Genomic DNA, 20217 nt, shown 5'->3' on the forward strand with positions numbered 1-20217 from the left:
CCCGAGAAGTGTTACATACCTTAGCTGTATCTTAAGCCTTAAGCTTTTGTACATGTAACTATTTGTGCCAGGCCCTTGCACTGAGCATACGCCCTCCAGTGAGAGTGGGGCAAGCTCTCTCATGTCATTCATTCTGGTGTTTAAAAAAACATTTTATCCTATAAGCTCCTAAATGCAAGGCCAGCACTTCATCTGGAGCTCAAATAGGGAACTGGTGACCTGTCCCCGTGCTAAGGGACACTCGCTGTGCTTATGCTGTTACAATATGACACCTTCGGAAGGTGTTTAATGGCATCTGGACTATATGCCATTCTGTCTTGAGCTTGACTTAGGACCCAACCCCTAGGAAGATGTCTCTATTAGTCATACACTATTCATGTTCTTTTCCATTTGGTTTATCTTGGAAGCTGTTCCAAAACAGTATCTATAGATCTGCCTTGTTCTTTAAGTGCTCGCTGCAGGCTACTCCACAGCATGACTGTACACGGTGTCTTTGGAAAGAGTTCTATTTTCATACCCCAAAGGAAAGAGAAATGTCACCATTAAAAAAGATACAAACTAAAAACGAATGTACAAACCAAGAATATAACGTTTTATTCATTTTCAGATGAGTATTACACAGCATATACATATATTTAGATAATATATAAAACAAGGAACAAACCGTAGAAAGAAATATTGCCTTATGGGACATCTTTAATTCTCTAAGTTCGTGGTAAATGGATCTTCCCACACTCTGGGGCAGGCAGCAGGATGAACTCCAGCAGTCGCGTATCAAAAGACGGCTTATCCCCCACTGTACTTACGATGCGATTGTGGCATTACGGCATGGTCACTGGTGTCTGTGACAAGGGACACCAAGTAGTAGACAAAAGAACACAGCACAGGGAACTAATACGAGTATTTGTTTTTTGCACTGTCCTCCAGATAGTTTTCAGGGTCTACCCCTTGAGCTGCGTTCCAGTTATTGCTGGAGGGGAAAAAAAAAAAACAGGAAAGAGGCATCAGTTTAAATCATTAAAAACAGATGATCGGCGCCGCTGACACTGTGCCGCTGGAGGGGATGCTGAGCTGCGGGGCAATGCATACATGTCAGCAAGAGGCGGGCATGGAGCACCCACCACTGGGTCGGGGGAGACCCATCGGCTGAAGGCCACGTGGGGCTGAGAAAGAGGCTCCAGCGGAAGGCCTGTGGGCAGGCGAGAACAGGCGCCCACCCCTCAGGCGGGGCGGGCTCATCTTGTGGAGGTGGAGGGAGCAGTAACGGGACACTTGATAGATCGTCCCTGGTTCAGCGCTGCAGGTGGGGAAGGCTTGGGGTCTACGATGGAGATGGAAAGCCTCTCCGCAATCCTCGTCCACACAGAGGCTCTGCGGCTCAGCTCTTAGAACAGAGCAATTTCCAGGCCCCCACTTCCCCGACCCACTGCCCGGTCCTCGGAGGAAGGCCAGCTCACCTTCGCCTTGTTCTGAACTGGGAGATAGAGTTTGAACTCTGCCGGCAGTTCGTCTTCTGAGTAGAGTCTGTCTGAGAAGTAAACCCGTCGAATGCGACAGTTCGCGTGGATCTGCGGATGCAGAGACTTGTTTTGAGAGACTAAATGTGACTGTCCTTCCTCACTTGCCGATTCTCCCAGAGCGCCCCCACCCCCCATGGTGTGTCAAAACTGCATCCGTTTTGCAACTCGCAGGCTTAGGGGGCCTAGGGGGTGGACTGTGACGAGAGGGAGATTTTGCTTATTGTTTTCTCCCACTGGATCTAAGCAAAATCCTGAATAAGTCCTGGACCCCTCTGAGGTCCAAGCCCACCAGACAGCAACTTGGGAACTTGAGCCAGAAACCCACACTGTTCTGTCACATGGGACGCAAGCCAGTAACGGCCCATGCCCCCCTCTCCCATTTGGGGCTCCATGTGGAAAAGGACCCCGAACCTGCACTCTTAGCGTCTCGATGTAATTTGTGCCATACGCCCGCCGAGTGAAGTCTGACAGGTTGAACTGAATCTGGTTCCAGCCGTCGTCCAGCCGCATGGGCATGGTGCAGATGAAGGGCTTGACCCGGGTGGTGCTCTGGTAGTTACTGGCCCGGAACCGCCGACGCACGTTTTTGTCATCTAGTACCTTTCAAATATAGACAAGAGTCACATTCACTCCATCCTGGAAGCAGCAATCTTGCTACGCCAAGGACCTGTACTCCCACAGCCCAGTTTCCTAAGGCTGAGACCCAAGGGAGAATAAACAGACCAGACGCGGGTCACATTAGATGCAGATGGCCTGGAAGTAGCAAGTTTATCTTATTTGTTGTCAAGACAACACCAGCTGCTTATGACATATGACACACCCATCATGCTCTCAGACCATAGGATATCATAAACGTTCTTCCCTTTGAAAAATAAAATACTAGAATAGAGACCATCCATAACCCAGTATTAAATGGTTTACTCTCCAAATGGACACGACTCTAACCCTTAAGCTTTGAAATCTTGTAGCTATGGATTAGATTTTCTAGATGTTTACTGTGTTTCTTTAAAACCTGGCATTAGATTCTGATTACTAATACCAAATTTATGTTATAATAACAAGGGCCAAATCAAGCGTATAGCAAAAGCAGAAAAGAAGACATACTAAAGGATAAAGATACTTTCCTGGGGCCGCCTTTCCCCTAGGAGTTGACCAGATACCTCTCCGGTACGCCAAGAGTGTACGCAGGCAGATGTACATACTCACCTGTACTTCAAAGGTAAAATATTTCTTCAGGTTTTTGATAATCATGACAAGGAAAGGAAGTTTAATTCCCAATGTCTTCTTTGGGTCTGCAGGACATGTGATGTATGTGGTGCTATAGAAAGAGGAAATACCAATAAACACACTAATCCCCGTTGTGGCACGCACGGCAGTAACACATGGTCCAAGAGGACAAGCTGGAAGGCAGATCTAAAAGATCCAGATACGTCGACCAATAAATCTCTCAACCCTCAAGTCAGCCAATGCTTTAAAAAATGCTGGACTCTGAAACAAAAGCTTAACACGAACTAGACATCAACGATAAAATACCTGAAAAGCAAAGCCAGACCAATGGATCTGAGCAAATTCTTCCAGGGAGAGAAGAGCCAATTCTGGTCCAAGAGAACGAATGAATGATAGAAAACAAAAACTAAGACCCCTGTGACACTGAAAACCACAGTGGCCACCCACTGGGTGATTACTGCAACACACCCCACCCCGTTCTGCGCCACACACACACACACACGCACACCTTGGTTAGAATTAGTAGCTAATTCTTACATAGTGCTTACTATGTGTTTAGCGGATTATAAGTGTTTTATGCACATTCACTTATATAATCTTCACAACAACCCTATAAGGGAGATATACTGTTATTATCCCCATTTTGCAGATGAGGAAACTAAGGCCGAGGAGATTAAGTCAACTGCCCAAGGTAAGCTCTAAGTAGCAGCTGAATTCATACTGGGCAGTCCGTGCCATTCGTCTCTCTGGTGTACTGCCCCCCTGGAGTACAATGTCTCTGGGAGAACGGAGTGGCGACCTACCTGACATTTGTTCCTTCGATCTCTAGCACTAGGGACTGGATGTCGTTATCGGTGATTCTTTTGATGTGGCCATTCCGCACCTATACGGAAGAAAATTAAACTAGTTTCAAAGAAGTTAGCACTGAAATATTTGGCAACAATTTTGTTAAGATTTTGAAGGCTGAATGGGACCATTTAAAGAAAGCCATGGTGGCCCAAGGGGCATTACACTACAGTTTGTAACATGTTATGTCGAAGCTTTTATGCAAGTAAACCATGCTGTTATCGCTACACAGGGACCATCCACCAGCACAGGAATCGCAGGCAACTTGGCAATCTGTAAATCAGGATAAATTTCTTCCCAAAGAAATCAACCCAGTTCAGATTCGGCTAACGTTTACTGAGTCCCTACAGGGGAAAGACAGTGAGGAAGCACGAAGGAGGAAACCTAGAGGAAAATGCTTTCATATTTTGGTTGCCTCCTCAGTGGCACTTAGTATGAACTTGTCCCATCGGTGCCACACGCAGAAGCCTTCTTTAGCATGTTCGGCCCACACCAACCTTTCTTCTCTCCAATTTGTTTTTCCGGTTCATGTGGCCCAGACCACATAATTTCGCACTTTAACCAACACTGTTTTGTACTGTTTCCTGCATATGTAGGAGGTACATAGTGGGAAGGAATCAATACTCAATACAGCTTCCTCCTCTCAAAATATTAGAAAGAATTATCTTCAAACAACAAACTCTTAAGCACCTAACATGGACAGAGCATGTGCAAAGATGCTTCTGAGACAGGGCTGGACTATTAGGGCTCAATGTATTAACACAAGGAAATCAACCAGGTTTAGAACAGGATTCATCAACGACAAATACGGTCTTTTTCTAGGCATAGTGAAAATAGCTGTGTTGGGCTGTCATAACCAATTACTCAATCATTTGGCTTTTCGTTAGATTTGCATAGGGTGAGAACAGTGTCTAGTCTGTCTAATGGTTGTATTTTTCAACACAGGTTATTAATAATATGTCATTCTGTCTTAGATGTCAGTCTCTGAGCTCTGTTACTGTCAATCTGATCCACTCGTGCGCCTGGTGTTCCTCAGGTGACATCTGATATCGCTGCCCATCTTCTTCTACAAAATGAAACCGAGTCATGTCTCCTCAGAGAAGTATATGCTCAAGGGTAGGGGTCAAGTATTAAGCACGTTTGTATCTTCTACAATGCTTAGTACCATGCTAGGTCTAAAGTAAGCATTCAAGTATTTGCTGACTTCTGGAATTTGTCACCCAAAGAGTTGGCACATATGAATAGCTTCAAAGAAGATTTTTTAAAAATTCCTGGATAACATATTCACCCTGGACTATTAGAGGAAGCCAGAGGTCCTGGGGTGTATCATGAAGCCCGTGAGGCTGCCGGCAGGAAGACTGAGGTCCCGCAAATCACCCTGTGGTGCCCACTGCCAGGGGGAAATGCTGAGTGAACAGGCCCCAGAGCACTGCCAATATAGCATTTCCTGGGTTCTCAAGACACAAACGTCACATTGAAGTGCTTCTCAAACAAAGCCGGCGACATCCGATGCCCTCCTTTGGATTCTAGGCCTCTTTCCAAGGGAGATTAAGAGCATGAAGGCTCGGGTCTGGGTAACTAACACACGCCGACGCTGCCCGCCTCACCTCCAGCCAAAGTGGTGAAGGAGGAATTAATCAAGAAGTTATTCCCAAATACAGTGACACAGTCACATCGATAAGAGCAAACACTAATTTTAGAACATTCCACTAATTATTCTCTGTAATATAACTTCATTTTTTTTCTTAAAAAGGTACATAACACTCAAACAATTGGTTAAATTGAAAGGATGAAGTAATTAGGGCCCAAGGGTTACTACTGCTGAAAGGCAACACGTTGCACTTTATCCAACATTGTTTGAAAGTATGGCCTCAAATCTCACACCCCCAAGGTCTCTCAGCCAGAGTCAGCAAGAAGCCGCCCTCAGCTCCAGGAAGCCCAGCCAGATCTCAGAGGGAGCGAATGTTAGGAAACTCGCCTTCTGCCCATCTCAAAGTTTATAGCAGATGACTTCATTCTAGCAAATCTGACTATTGAGGTCTTTCCAGAAGAAAACAATGCCTTATCCTGCATGTGGACGCCAACAGACTGAAAGCCAAGATGGACTAAGTGCCTGATGCTTCTGATTCAGAGATGAGCTTCTAGCTGGACTTTCAATCACTTCCTGAAGAGAAATTTCTTTCAACCACACATCAAAAACCATACTCACAAACTTAATTTTTACAAAATTAATTGATGTAGCTCCAAAACAAGAGAACTCAGAGGAAACGAGGCAGTTTTTTTCAAAGGAATTCTCACCACTCCCTCTAGAGTTTTAACCTGGCTGGTGCTGAGAGAAGCGAAGGGCAGCTTTGCCCAAGGAGAAAGTTCAGTCCGTAAAGAAGAAAAACATGAGTATTTTCCTATTACAAGCTGCCTGAGCTTTGAGATTAAATTAAATTGATTTGTTAGTGAATTATGATTTTTCTCCTTTACAAAGTTCAAAGGGCTGCAAATACAAACTCACTGGAAGACAAGAATGGGGTGGGGTTGGGGGCTGCAATAAATCAGAGATATGAGCACTTAAAGAGTGGAAAACTTCCCAAAGCCTCTTCTCCAGGCTCTAAAACTAGGATGGAAGGGGCAACGAGGATGGACGATTTGAGGCACGTCGTCCTAACTAGCCTGGCAACATAATATAGCTATCATTGCTTTAAACTGTAAAGGTCTTCCAGGAAGCAACCTCCTCCTCAGTCCGGCTTCTGACAAACACATATAACAAGATATACGGCCTCGGAAAGCATCAATTTCCTTTCCTTAGCTCCTTCCAGTTCAGAGGGCACTAGACAGACCTGGCGTTGAAATGAAAATAAAATGAACTAGTCAGCATTTATTGCTCAGGATGGATGCAGGTCTAATTTTACTTCCCTCTCTAAATTACAAAGTGTCAATTGTTTTTGACTTATTCTTTTATTTGTATTTCACGCCACACTCCAACTACCAAAGTGTGACCTACAAGTCTTTTATTCCTCCAAAACTAAATAAATTAAGCCAATCTTACATTTTAAACATTGCATGAACTCACCCCTCCCCTACCACCCCAAGGCATGAGCTGGAGGTACTTGAGAAGCTTCAGAACCCAGGCTACTGACAAGTACAAATCAGAATGGTTCTCAGGCTCAGTGAGAAGGGAACCATCACGCCCTCTTGCAACCACTCTCCCCAGCTTTCCAAGGTTGCTGGGGCAACTAATAAAGAACACTGATTTTCTTTTTTTCAATGTAAGCCCCAGGGAGGAGGGTCAAGCTGAGGGGAAAAAAAATACTACTGGGATAGGAAGGAAGCTGGCCAATGCTCTATATTTCTACAAGTGTTTTAAAAATAACACATGAGTTGTATTCGTTCCCTACCCCCACCTTTCATTTTTTTCTGGCTCCACCCACTTATCCTGGCAGACAGCTGAACCCTCAGCCATCTGGCATCCTAGTCTTAATGACACATGTTCCAATTTACATTAAGCCATTAGAGCTGTCCATTTCAGCAGGAACATTTCTGCTCTGGGGTAGGGGCTGGGCTCTAAGTCAGAAGACAGGCAGAGGGAGACCTCTGTGGGGAGAACTGGGCATAGCTCTGACTCAAGGCCTTGGCCTTGCTGGCTCCAATGGGTCAAAGGCTTTTTTTCCTTTGCTGCACTTAACAGAAACTATCCAGAGGGCAGACAGGCATATACAACCACCCTTAGTTAAGTAAGGACCATTATGTGCATTGCTAACCAGTCTCTTCCTAACAGGGCCTTGAAAGGGAAAGTATAAGTAAAACCCAGGCCTTCGCCCAATTATAGTGAAAGCTGTTACTCAGAATAATGAGGAACATTGTCAGACCGACCCAGGGAGAGTCTGAAAAAACAGTTTACAACCTTCATATCCAAATGTTCCCACTGCTACTGGAAACTACATCAGTTTAACATGGACCAACCAAGTTTCCTAATTAGAAGCTAGGGCGTGGGAACTTTTTTCTAGAGACTTTGTTCATTTTTTAAATTAGGAACAGGGAATGGGAATCTAATACTACGCAGCAACAACCACAAAGATTCTAATATTTAGTTTGGGAACAGGGGAGGATCAGAAGCAGCTAAGAGAAAGACAAGGCGAGAGGAAAGAAAGACAGAAGCATGTATGAATTAACATTCTTATCTATAGACTTTTAGGATGTTACCGGTAAAGACTGAAAATGTTTTATACAGGCTTAAGTAGGAATAGAACCTACGAGTATTTTCTTTAAAAACCAGAAATAACGTTTACATTACATATGAGTCTCTTAATAAATGTAATACTTGCTGGGCCCAGAACTTAAGGAAACATTAAGAAATCCCTAATTTCTCCTGAGCTCTTGGTTTGAAAAATTACAAAGATCTCTATTGGGAAGCTTACAGTCTAGCCAAGAATACACATCTTAAAAGAAGCTAATTTCAAGTGCGATGAGTATGATAAATAGCAGAGGTTCTATAAGTGACTATAAATTAACCTGAGGAAGGGTCTTTAAACCGTGACCTAGAGACTGATGTAGAGGAGGAGTGAACCCCGCAGAGGGACCAGCAAGTACAAAAGTCTGAAGGTGAGAGAACAGGAAGTCTCTCAGGTTAGCAGGAGGTAACTGCTAAGACAGGCACCCGGCGGGGGTGAGCCTGGGAAACTAGTTAAGTAGGCACAGACCACGTTAAGGATTTTGGACTAGGAAAGCCATGGTACAACGACTGAATTATTCTAATTTCAGAACTCTGGTTTTACTGTACTTCTTATTCCTAGGCCTCTGAACACTGGGCTCGATTATAAACTATTTTACTCTTGAGCCAATTCCTCAGTCCCCTGCCTGATTTACTACTGTGTGCTAAAACTATTGTGAAGCATCTTATATACATCTTCATAACTATGAGAAGGAGGTGGCGTTACTACAAGAGGAGAAAACTGAGTAGGTTAAGTACTTGCCCAAGGTTACACAGCAGAGGACATAGGACAGAGCCAGGACGCAAAGCCGGTCATGCTCTAGCACTAGGGTTTCGAGGAAAGACACTATTCTTCCCCTTAAGGAACTTGTAGTCTAGTGAGAGATCATTCACTTAAGCTCCCAGTGAAATAAGGTTTAAGGTGAGATTTGAAGGCTGAGACAGGGAAAGGGGCTGTGACCTCAAAGAGTGTCTGATAAATGCAGGTGTTACAAATGTAACTACACTCACAAAAATGGAGTTTGTAAATTCACTGGTATGACATCCACTCCTCATATCCGTAAGGAGACACAGAGCCTAAAGAGAAACCAAACCTAATTTTTCCAAGATTATTTTCACAGAAAACAAAGTACAGAAATTCTCTCTCCATAAACTCAGGAAGGAGAATGATAAAGTTTTGTGAAATCGAAATAATGAAAACTATAGCCAATATGTACCTACTGACTAGGTCAGGGTCATTTCTAAATAAATGTGGACAGTCCTTCCCTCTGTCCATCAAGCTCTTCCCTTATTACAATTTTGCCTTATTCTCAGGAGCAGAGAAAGTATCTTCAACTTTGTATCTCCCCAAATCTACTCAGCGCTTGTCACCTAGCTGTTGCTCAAACTTTCCCTTTTCCTCCCTTTCCTTCCCTTGTACCAGGGGAAAAATCCACAGCTAAACCCTTTTCAATCTAGTTTAAATAAAAAGAGTGGAAATGTATAATTAACTTTTACTATTATAAGAATTTTGCTTAAAACGAGTGTTCTTCTAAAGGTTTTCTTTGCCAAAACGCCTGTTTCATTTACTTCACGTAACCCTGACAGTCAAACAATGTTTTCACACCTGTTTATGTCATTAGGGTACCATCCGACCTCTAGCGGCGTTGCTAAGGGACACACTGCACCATGGTTACTTTGCTTTTATATTCTGTGTGTAAACATACTGACTGGTCAAAACACTGAATTTGAAAAATAAAACATACTACAGAAGATCAAGCCCAGAAGAGTTAAAATGGGCAACTCTAATCATCTAAGTTCCACCTAACAGAAATGCCGAGGCCTCGCCTACCACTGAACTCCGTGTTAGTAAGGTCCCTGACTTGCTCTGAAAGCCTCTCCTAGATCAAGTCCCATTCTCTATTTCAGTTGCCTTATACTGACACTGTTATAATTCCAGGTTCAACTGGCAAGCAAGGCCACTTTTTCCATGACTTCTGACAGCCCATTAACTAAGCTATAGCTGAGAAGCCTTACAAAGTTCTCACCCAGTATCCTGGTACACTCACTAGAGGTTCTCTTTGTAGAGGTGCAATTTCAGAGCTTAAGCATGTTTAATTTCAATGTGAACAACACTGAAAACCTCAGTGATACAGGGGGAAGGTTAAGGGAACTGCTTTCCTATGTAAGACTCTCGGCATCAGCTTGTGGATAGAATCATTGTGAAAGAGTTTGTCATATTTTTCATATATGCGTAAGACTCAAATTCATTGCACTCAGATCTTTCAACTCTCTTATAAAAATAACATTACAAATACACCACCCTCAAAGATGCTTGCAGAATGCAGAACTCCCTAGTAGTGACTGACAGAAGGCTGTCATGTTCTTTTCCAATCTCTATACGACCTCAAACTCTCATCTGTGGATAAGGGAAGACAGAAAGTTGTTCTGAGATGATATCCAAAATTCTTGGCTTCGTTACCAATAAAATGCCCATTTAGATTATTCCATATTCATCTCTATAAAAACATCATTCAACATACAATCCCTCTTCATTCTCCTCCAGGAGGGCAGTACCATTATACCCTAGATTACTAGTCTTCCACGGCAGAGCGCCTACTCTAACTTATAACCAAAAAAGAGTACAGTCGACTGGGAATTTGCATAAGAAATATCGACAGGGTAAAGGGGGTCAAATATGTGGTGACAGAAAGAAATCTATGGGAGGTGAACACACAGTGTACATATATATATGCTTTATTGTTAAAGTGTACAGCTGAAACTTACTGGATTTCGCTAACCAATGTCACCATAAAAATAAACGAACAAATGAATAGAAAGGAAATAAAATGAAAAAACCAATGTAATAAAGTGCAGATCAACTCACAGAGTGCTAGACATACATGTCCTGTACCCAACCTCTCCCAAAAGTGGACAGGGTCAATCTCCTGGGGTCATTGAAAGCATCATCCTGTGGATGGCTGAAGAAAGATAATGAGGCTTGTACTCCGCTGTGAGTTCATTAAACCAGTCAAGACTTTTATCACCATTTGGCAATTTTCCTGATTGAGAAATACATACACTGAAGGCACAGGACAGACCCCGAGTCACAGGGTGTGTGGAGCAGGTGCCAAAGGCCGCCAAATTTTGACTTGTTCAGAACTAATAAAAAGAAGGAGGCAAACAAATGAAACCCAAACATGACTGGTTCTGGCTGGTTAAGGATGCCTGGAACAAAAGCTCTGTGTCTAGTGCCCACTACAGTGCCTGGCACAAAATAGGGTATCAGTAAATATTTGTGGAATCAATGAACAGCAGTTTCTTTCATCTGTACGTCCACAAAACAATCTCAAGTAAGTTTACGAATTTCATGCTATGACACCGGCACTATCAATCCCATTATATAAATGGAGAAACCAAGCTCTGAGTAATTGACTGCGGCGACGGACCACACTGATCTAACTGCACCACGGCCCTAGACACTTAAACCCCGGCCACGCCCACCCGCAAGTACCCCTCGCACCGGTGCTTCCACGACGCTCCACCTCGCGCTTCAGTCACACCAGGCTGGGGACAGGGCAAGGCAACGACTGCCTGGCCCCAACTCTACACAATTACCGGTCCCCAGACCCCGGGCAAAGCCCGGGCGTGGCCCCAGCCCCTTACCTTTTTGTCCCAGATCTGCAGGGGCTTGCTGCCGATGCTATAGAGGATGGAGAGGAAGCCGCTTTGGAAGGTGTTTTTGAACATCTCGCAGGCGGCCTTACCCTCGGCCGCGCGGGAGCAACCCAGATATGGTCACCTAGTGGCGAAGGTAGATCAAGGGGCCGGCCTTGGATCAAACAAGGGATGCTGCGCTGCTGACTTCTGGATTTGGGCGCGGGACACTGCGTCCGTGAGTTTCAGCTTCCAAAAGACCTAAACAACCCAGGACAGAAACCACAGCAACTGCCGCCCGCGCCACTCTTCTCGTCTTAAATGGAGGCAGCGGGCCGCTCGTCGCTTAAAATGGATCCCTCCGCCCACTTGAGCCCGCCCCCTGAGGCCGCGGGGCCCAATCCCGCCACAGAGCTCACGAACTTCCTGTTCCTTCTGCCTTTAAGTTCCGCCCTAGTTCCGCCTCCTAATGAAAGGAACTCCGTTGCCAAGGGACTATTTTTCCTATCGTTGTCTCGGGCGGAAGGAGACATAGGATTACAGAATGTGTTGTTGAAACTTCGTGGTGTCATGGAAACCTGGAGGGGGTGGGGTCGGGGGCGGGACGATCAGGCCCCGCCCCCTAGAGGGCAAGACGGAGTTAGAAGCACAAAATAGAAGTGGAGAAAGGCGCGGTGAAGTGGCGTGGCTAAGCAAGTGCTCACCTGGAGTCTCGCGAATGCTAATACAAGATAAGGGTAAAGCAGCTAAGCAGTATTGATCAATAACTGTGCTAAGCGCCTTGTAAGCATCATTGCTTTTTTTATTGTTAGGGTCACTATAAAGACACCACATAGGGACCTGCAACAACTATCATTGTCCCACTGACTGTGGTTAGGGAAGCAAGTGTCCTTTTTCTTTTGAAGCTAAAAGAGTTCAGCTTCTCATTTAGCCAGCAAAGACTTTGTTCAGACTCTCAGTAAGCAATTCAATTAAAAAGTTAAAATTCATCTACAGCCATGCCACCCTGAACAAGCCCGATTCTGTCTGATCTTGGAAGCTAAGCAGGGTTGGACATGGTTAGTACTTGGATGGGAGACTACCAGGAAGACCAGGTGCTTGTAGGCCTTTTTTAAAAAAGGGATTGTAAACTGACAAGGTCCTTGCAATCTGTGAGGTCCACCAAGGATGGCCGCACCTAAAAAATAATAATTTAAAAAAATAGCTGGAATGAAAAAGCGGAAAAATAAAAAAGAAAGACTACACCACATATCTTAACTTGTGGGGTACAGTCAAGGCAATACTCTGAAGGCAATATATCTCCTTAAATGCATTATTAGAAAACAAGAAAGCCAGATGACATTAAGAGAAAAAGCAGAAATTGAGAAAATTAAACAAAATTAAGTCAAGCTGGTTGAGTCGATTCAACGGCCGGAGTTTTTTGAAAAAATTAATACTCAGATCATTCTCTTTAAAGACATAAAATAAGCTGTGATATTTCAAGTGTGGAAGAAATCCAAAATGTTGGAGACCAGTCGCTCACTGATTATCTACATAAATACTATACTCCGTGCTCGGTCCTGTGCTGGGTATTGTGGCTGACGAAAAAAGTTTGCAGCTAACTTCGTCATCATCAGAGCTAATAATAGTTCATTTCAATTGAGCATGTATTATGTGTCAGGCACTCTACTAAGCGCCTTAGCCTTTATTAAATCATTTAATCCTCACAGCAACCCCATGATCAATTGAGCCAGAATTTCCAGACATGGGAGGAAAATATATGAATTGTATGACAGTAGAAAGTCAGAACTTTTTATATGGAACTGTTATTTTTTAATGGTTTGGCGGGACTCTATATACTAAGGCCAGCGAATAATTTATCACTTGTTATTAAATTTTTCAAAATATCCTAGGGGGAAACACAATTATCATACATTAGATTTTCATGTGCACTTGAGTCTATTGCAGGATTTTTTCTTCTGTTCCGCTGAACACTGACACCACCAAATGCTAGAAGGGATGTGAAGCAACAGGGACTTTCACTCACTGCTAGTGGGAATGCAAAGCAGTACGGCCACTTTGAAAGACAGTTTGGAGATTTCTTGCAAGCTAAATATACTCTTATCAGAGGATCCAGCAATCTCGCTCCTTGGTGATTACACAAAGGAGTTGAAAGCTTATGTCCACTCCAAAACCTGTACATGGACGTTTATAGCAGCTTTAATTGCCAAAACCTGGAAGCCACCAAGAAGTCCTTCAGTAGGTGAATAAACTGGTACATCCAGACAATGGAATAGTATTTAATATGAGAAAGAAATGAGCTATGAAGCCATGGAAAGACGCGGAGGAAACTTAAAAGTATATTAAGTGAGAGGCCGATCTGAAAAGGCTGTCTGAGTCCATTTATTGACATCTGGAAAAGACACAACTATGGAGTTAATAAAAAGATCAGTGCTTGCCAAGGTTGTGGGAATGTGGGAAGAGATGAATAGCAGAGCGCAGAGGACTTTGGGGGCAGTGAAAATAATTTTGTAGCACCCCAAAACCCCACTACTCATCCCCCATACGCTACTTCATTCTTTTTTCATAACACTATAACCACTTGATAATCTATACAGTTATTTGTCTCCCTGCACTTGATTTTGAGCTTCTGAGAGAATTTGATCTGTCTTGCTTATAGGTGTATTTCCAGTACCCCAACCGAATGCCCGCAAAAAAGGGGTAGGTGATAATTATGTGTCGAATCTGTGAATTAGAGTCACAGGCTTGGGATTTCTGGTCATTGCAGGCCCAGCACAAGCTCTGTCTCTCCTGGCCTCAGCAGCAACAGGCCCTTCTAGACAACAGAGATCTGCTCAGAATTAGGACCACCTGCTCACATTTCTTTCATTGACCATGTAATCGCTCCAATTAAAGTGGAAACACCTTGAGCATGTATGGGCCTAAGTGCCTTCAATAGATGGCCCTTCAATGAGCAAGCTGATGGAGAAATAGAAGTGCTCACTTCTAACTACTCATTTTCAGTGAATGTCCACATGAACTATATTCAGTTCTTCCTGACATTGTGATCACGGCCTTGGCTAACAGTAAAGATTCATCAAAGGTCTGGAGAACATAAACTAGTGTTTGGCAAACACGAGTTTGCTCCTACTGTAGACTTGATTTGGGTATGCTTCTTCCAGGTGCAGACTGTCTTCTGTGCATGTGACACAGCACCCAGCACAATGCCACCACCATGATGGGCGCACAGTGAATGAATGAATGAATGAACGAACGAACGAATGAGCTAGAGCCAAATGGTAACTTCTGACATTTACCTTTATTTCAAAGGTAATGTAGAACAAATTAACCTAAGACTACAGATGTCTCTCACAGAAACACACATTAAACACCACATTTCTTCAGGATTGTTTTCTTTTCATCAACAAGAAGGTATGTAAGGACAATACACAAGAAAAATCTTGCTAATAAGTTGCTTCCTTCAATGATTATACAATTAGAATGGGGTAAATGAGTCAGTTTTAAGAAGTAATAAATGAAAAGAGTAAGGCAGTAAAGTGATTACAGTCTGGGCAGTGGGTACAGAAACTCAACCAACCTGAATCAGGTCATTAAAAGTTGCAGAAGAGGTGAAGTAATTGAGTGAGGTGCAAGACATGGAGTGGTCTTGGAATCCTGCTACTACAGGAAGGGGCCTGCTTTGCTAGCCTGCAGTTCAGGTAGAACCATCACAAAAGTAGCGACTTGTCCTGTGTCCAGATCAGAACCTCTGACCATGAACAAATCACAGTCCTGCATTTAGGTTGAATATGTTACCTTAATGAAGTGTCAAAACACGCGCACTAAAATAATTATGGCTAGTAAATCAAACCCATGTTATCGGCAATCCATGTCAAAATAAAGAATAAATTTCTGATTATTGTGACATTAGCTTGTTATTTAAGATATTTGAAGGAACTAAGATAACTCAATGTGTTAGAGGATCCAGTACTTTGAGTATGAAATGCTTAAAGGAATTTTAAATTAGGTTTGTGATATTTTAATTTAAAAATATCTAAAAATTTAAGTTTATAAACAGTGAATATTTAAAAGATTTTATTAAATCTGTAAGTTTAGGCTTAGATATTTAGTATTTGGGTACTTAGATTGAATCAGATTTTAGTTCTTTCAAATTAGCTATTGAAAGTGTACAAATCAAACACATTAAATATGTAGGTGACTTTGAAATGTCTAAGAAAACCAGATTATGTGAGCGAGCAACGTTTATGGCTTAACCCATTAAGTTTTGAATTAATTGAGCATTGATCAAAAATTAAGTAAAAGTGTTCATATTTATATACAAAACCGACTAGTTTGTAGTTATAACAAGATTTGTAAGTTGATTTTAGACATGAGACAAATTGGATTTTTAAATGTATGGCTTTAATAACTAAGACATTATTTAAAACACGAGGAGCTCTAAGAATCCAAATGCGCAAAAGCGCTGATCAGATGCTAAATCCCAGTAGACAGCATCCATTTGTTTCAATCCAAGCCCAGAAACTCAGAGCACCTGGCCTCCAAGAGGCACGAGGGACTTTACACACACTGTAAGGCGGAGTTTGTTCTTCACCCCTCCTTGCTGATGGGGATGGGAATAGCAACGAGGTGTGGAGCTGTGCCTGGAGAATCACCCCTTAGCTGGCAGCAAAGACCTAAGAGTGTCTGAATGACTGGTGTGTTTGGTTGGCAGAGGGAGGACCACTGAACCCCGGCTTCCGTGGTTACAGCTCCAGCAGCTCTGATGACATTAGTAAAAGAGCCAGTGGTGGGTATATGAGGCTCCCGCTAATCTGACAGTGAGGTTCAAATGGGGCTCTGTTGAGCCTCTGTACATTGTTACCTTTAAATGTTTATTTTTAAACTTGCATACAGTAAAATGTACCCTTTTTGGTGTACAATTTTGACAAAGGCACGAAGTCATATAACCATCGCCACACTTAGAACAGTTCCGTCACCCCCCAAATTCCTTCATGTGCTACCCCTAGTCAAACCCTCTCCCCCCAAAACCCCCTTAAACCCTGATAACCATAAATCATCTCTACAGTTTTGCCTATTCCAGAATATCATATAAATGGAATCATTCCGTAGGTAGTGTTTTGTGTCCGGCTTCTTCACTTAGCACAATGCTTTTGAGATGAATGTTATTCTAACAGTTTGTGGAATATTCTGTAAGCGTTGCTCATCCGTTCCGCCACCCACCCCTCTGGCCAGAGATGTTTTAAGACGTTCGCAAGCCCTCTGCATGCTTACTTTTGAAGGCTTCTCCACAGCATTGCAAACATATTAAAAGGCAGTCGTTCTTCATATTTGATAACTTTTTTCTTATAATATTTGGAAAGATCTTAGAATTTGCTTTTGAAATTATTTGAATTGGTGATTGCGACTCTTTACTAATTATGAGAAAAATGTTTTTAAAAGCAAATATTGAATTTAACGATTAATGAAGTTCACAGGAATGGAAGCACATTTAATCACATTTATATTTCTTTTATGACTTCCTTATGTTAGAGCTAATGCCTTTTTTTTTTTTTCAGGTCTCAAACATTTCTGTAGGCCCCTAGAGAGGCACAGAACTTGGGCACTAGGCCCCAAGTGCTTGACAGAGCACTACAACAGTCCTATGACTGAAGGCATCACAGTTCCAACCTATACCAGTGAGAGAAGAGAATGGAAGACTGCTTTCTCTCAATCTTAACTGTCCTTTGTTAAAAAAATAAATAAATCATACAGTACTTCTCTTACCTCACAAACATACATACCATATAAAAATGTATGTGTAAATTGTTCAACACAGACATACTTATAAGAGTAATAGTACCGATAAGAGTCTATTAGTAAAGGATCACTTCCACTGTGACACACCACATAATGGAATACTATGCGGCCATGAAAAGGAGTGAGGTAGATATATAAAGATTTTCAAAACTAAATGAAAACAAGTTGGAGAAAAAAGAATGTTGAGTCTGATTACATTTCTGTAAAAATAAATATTACAGTTTAAAATGTTAGTAAATGCATAGGAAAAGAATTGGAAGGTATACAACCAATTTAACCGTGGTTACCTCCAAGGGAGGAGTTTCTGTATAAGTTGTGTGTATGTGGTTTGGGGGTGGGGAGTCTTTCATTATTTACTCTGATGTATCCTATGAATACTTCACAGTGAGCATACATTACTTCAGTAATCGGGAAAACATCACCTAAGCCCAAACTCCTCCTTCCTCTTCTTTCTACAACCAGACACTCTCCCACCGAACAATCATCACCCACAAAAACTCAGATTATCTTGGTTGAGAGGTTTCTGGAAAACAAAACTTTCACACAGGGAAGTTAAAGGACGCTTTGGTTGAGAACAGAAACTGGAGGACGAAGCTGGCGCTCAAATCTTTCACAGCATCTAGAGGAACCCCAGACCGGCTACCGTGCGCCTGCTCCAAAGAGGTTGCTCCTGTCTAGGAAGACCCTGGGACGCTGGTGTGTCAACACTAGGATGACATGTGACGGAGATAAGCGCACACACGCAGAGGGCCGCGTCCACAAGAGCTTCAGGAAGACGCTCATAGCGAGGTGTCGAGATGCTGCCCCAGAGGGCTGGGAGACCAAGGGGAATCTGCAGAACATTAAGTCTAAAAAGGGCCTTGGGACGCTGCTTGAGAACAGCAGGCCGGTGACAGAGCTGGAAAGCAGCAAGTCCACCCATTCGGTGTCCCGTTGGCCTCACAGTCTGCTGGCGGTGGGCCTGCGGGCCCTCGCTCGCTCGTGTCTGGGGACATGCGGTCTCGAGTTCCCACACCTGAGGAGCTGCTGGGATATGTCGGAAGCTTGTCCAAGGGACACTGTGATGCTGTGGTGGCCCTAAGGGGCCTCTTTGCTTTCCCCCATAGTGGCTTCAAACACTGAGCATCCACACCTGGGTTCCCATAGTCACCTGTTCAGGACAAGCAGCAGAGAAGACAGGAGAGAGAATGTTTTGTGGACCAAGTGGCATTTGTGGAGAATAAGCGGCCGCCCCACCCCAGCCGCCTGGGTGTTGGGGTCTGCCTGTCGCTTTTGCCGTCTACAGGAAGTGGGAGGACACAGGCCATGGCCAGAAACGAGGCTGGGCAGCCACCAGGTTGCCGCTTTCCCTTCCCTGCAGTGGGAGTGACAGAAGGCTCATTTGTAAAATAGGTTTTGTTCCCTTAATACGACTGGCGCGTCCACTCCGTCCCTGCTTACACTGAGTGGGCCGCTTTCCCTCCAGTTCCCCGGAGTCTCAGAAGCAGCACTCGGATCTAGATCTGAACCCGGAATTCCGGACCCCTCCCCTGCCTCACGACAGCAGACTCAAGCATCCTTCGCGGTAAGATGCTTTTTCAGAAGGGAGCATGGGGAGAGGGGAAAGGATCGGCAAGTGTAATACATACGGAGGCACGAGCAAAGGCAAAGAAAAGGGGATAAGGCAACACACTGCCGGGTGACTCGCCTGCTCTGGAGGGAGGCGTCAAGGAACGATGAATGTGTTCAAGGCAAAGCGGGGCTCTGCCGGCGACTGAGTCTCCTTGAATCACCAGGACTAGCTCGTCATCCCTCAACTTCTGTGAACAGCATCCTTAAATTGGCCCTACTCACGTTGGGGATGTCCCCTTTCCTCGGGCTAGAACCTGGCACAAATGCTCTTCAATTTCACTCAGTCCTCTGTGGCCACGGGTCTCGGTTAACGGCCCCTTCCATACTGAAAACTCTCCATACATTTCTTTTAAAACCTTTTATTCAATAATATATACTTTTAAAATTATAATATGTAACTGCCCATCATGCCATATATGCCCCCGTTCCCCCGCTGTGGAGCCTGCAGTCTGCTAGGAAAACAGGTGGCCACCGGACGGGTCAAGGGGCGCCGGGGAGCAACAGTAACCAACAACCATTCTGCATACCCTTCACATTTCCCATGCTTTCTGGGTCAGGAGGAAGTCAACAGGAAGCCAAAGGCGTGTGAACCTTTTACATTCGGAAGTGAGGTTTGATATACGGTGGTGGGCTGCCCTTCAGTTGGTCTAGTTCATGCTCGCCAAACCCGCCACCGTTTTGTGTCTGCTCACGGAACGTGATCTCTCTACACACGTTAAGACGTTTGATTTGGTTCTTGTTCTGCTTATGGAAAAGTGGGAGGAACCGCAACAGACCTGGGGAAAGAGACGGGAGGAGGGGAAAGATGGCATTAATCAATCTGACCAGGAGTGAGGACAGGCCTCCACTTGCACATGGCTTCCTTCTTTTGAAGAAAGCTGGGAATAGTACGCGAGCTTGACTTTTGACCACACCACTTTGTGTAAAACCTAGCAAGAACTATGATTTTGGGTTTCCAATAATATCCTTTTTCTTCCTCTTCTGATCACCATTAAGAGACAGTCTTTGCACAGCCTTCTGCGAGAGCAAGGGGAAAGCTCTGGACACCATGTGTGACCGAGTCTCTTCCCTCTCTCTCGGGTCCAGGATGCTGACCGGTCCATGCAAGCCAAGCCTCGAGTTTGGCAATCCATCCCTTGATCCCCATCAGACCTGATCCACTTTACTAAGGACAGCCTGGGACTAAGGACTACATGACTGTATTCACAGAGGGAAAGGGCCAAGTCTACTCTGAGAGAAAATGGAGCTCAAATGTTTTTAACTGTCCCTGCAGGTGGCCGTCTGGCATGGCCTGCACACCACCGCCCTGTCCAAGTCCAGCACAGTGCAGCAGGTAGTGAGATGCCAGCCACAGAATTCTGGCAGCATGTCTCAGAACAG

General features: G+C 44.0%; 2 protein-coding genes across 3 annotated transcripts in view; both read right to left on the reverse strand.

Moving 5' to 3' along the window:
* Positions 1-571: 571 nt before the first annotated feature.
* On the reverse strand, positions 572-11763 carry CFAP20 (cilia and flagella associated protein 20). The gene is made up of 6 exons (XM_016130102.2): positions 11440-11763; positions 3551-3630; positions 2727-2838; positions 1932-2120; positions 1458-1568; positions 572-970 (listed from the first exon to the last, which is right to left on the reverse strand). Exons 1-6 carry the CDS (start codon positions 11521-11523, stop codon positions 965-967), a joined length of 582 nt encoding a protein of 193 aa, XP_015985588.1. The 5' UTR covers positions 11524-11763; the 3' UTR covers positions 572-964.
* Positions 11764-19180: 7417 nt separating this feature from the next.
* The window catches only part of CSNK2A2 (casein kinase 2 alpha 2), a 35439-nt gene continuing 34402 nt past the window's right edge, over positions 19181-20217 (reverse strand). Inside the window, exon 12 of one of the 2 annotated variants that reach the window (XM_036231319.1) lies at positions 19181-19613. The gene's annotated coding sequence lies outside the window, so the exon portion shown is untranslated. The remainder of the gene's footprint in view (positions 19614-20217) is intronic. The other variant, XM_036231321.1, reaches the window with a different exon arrangement.

Source organism: Rousettus aegyptiacus, unplaced genomic scaffold (assembly GCF_014176215.1).
Source record: "Rousettus aegyptiacus isolate mRouAeg1 unplaced genomic scaffold, mRouAeg1.p scaffold_m13_p_14, whole genome shotgun sequence".
In the NCBI taxonomy this organism is placed as follows: Eukaryota; Metazoa; Chordata; class Mammalia; order Chiroptera; family Pteropodidae; genus Rousettus; species Rousettus aegyptiacus.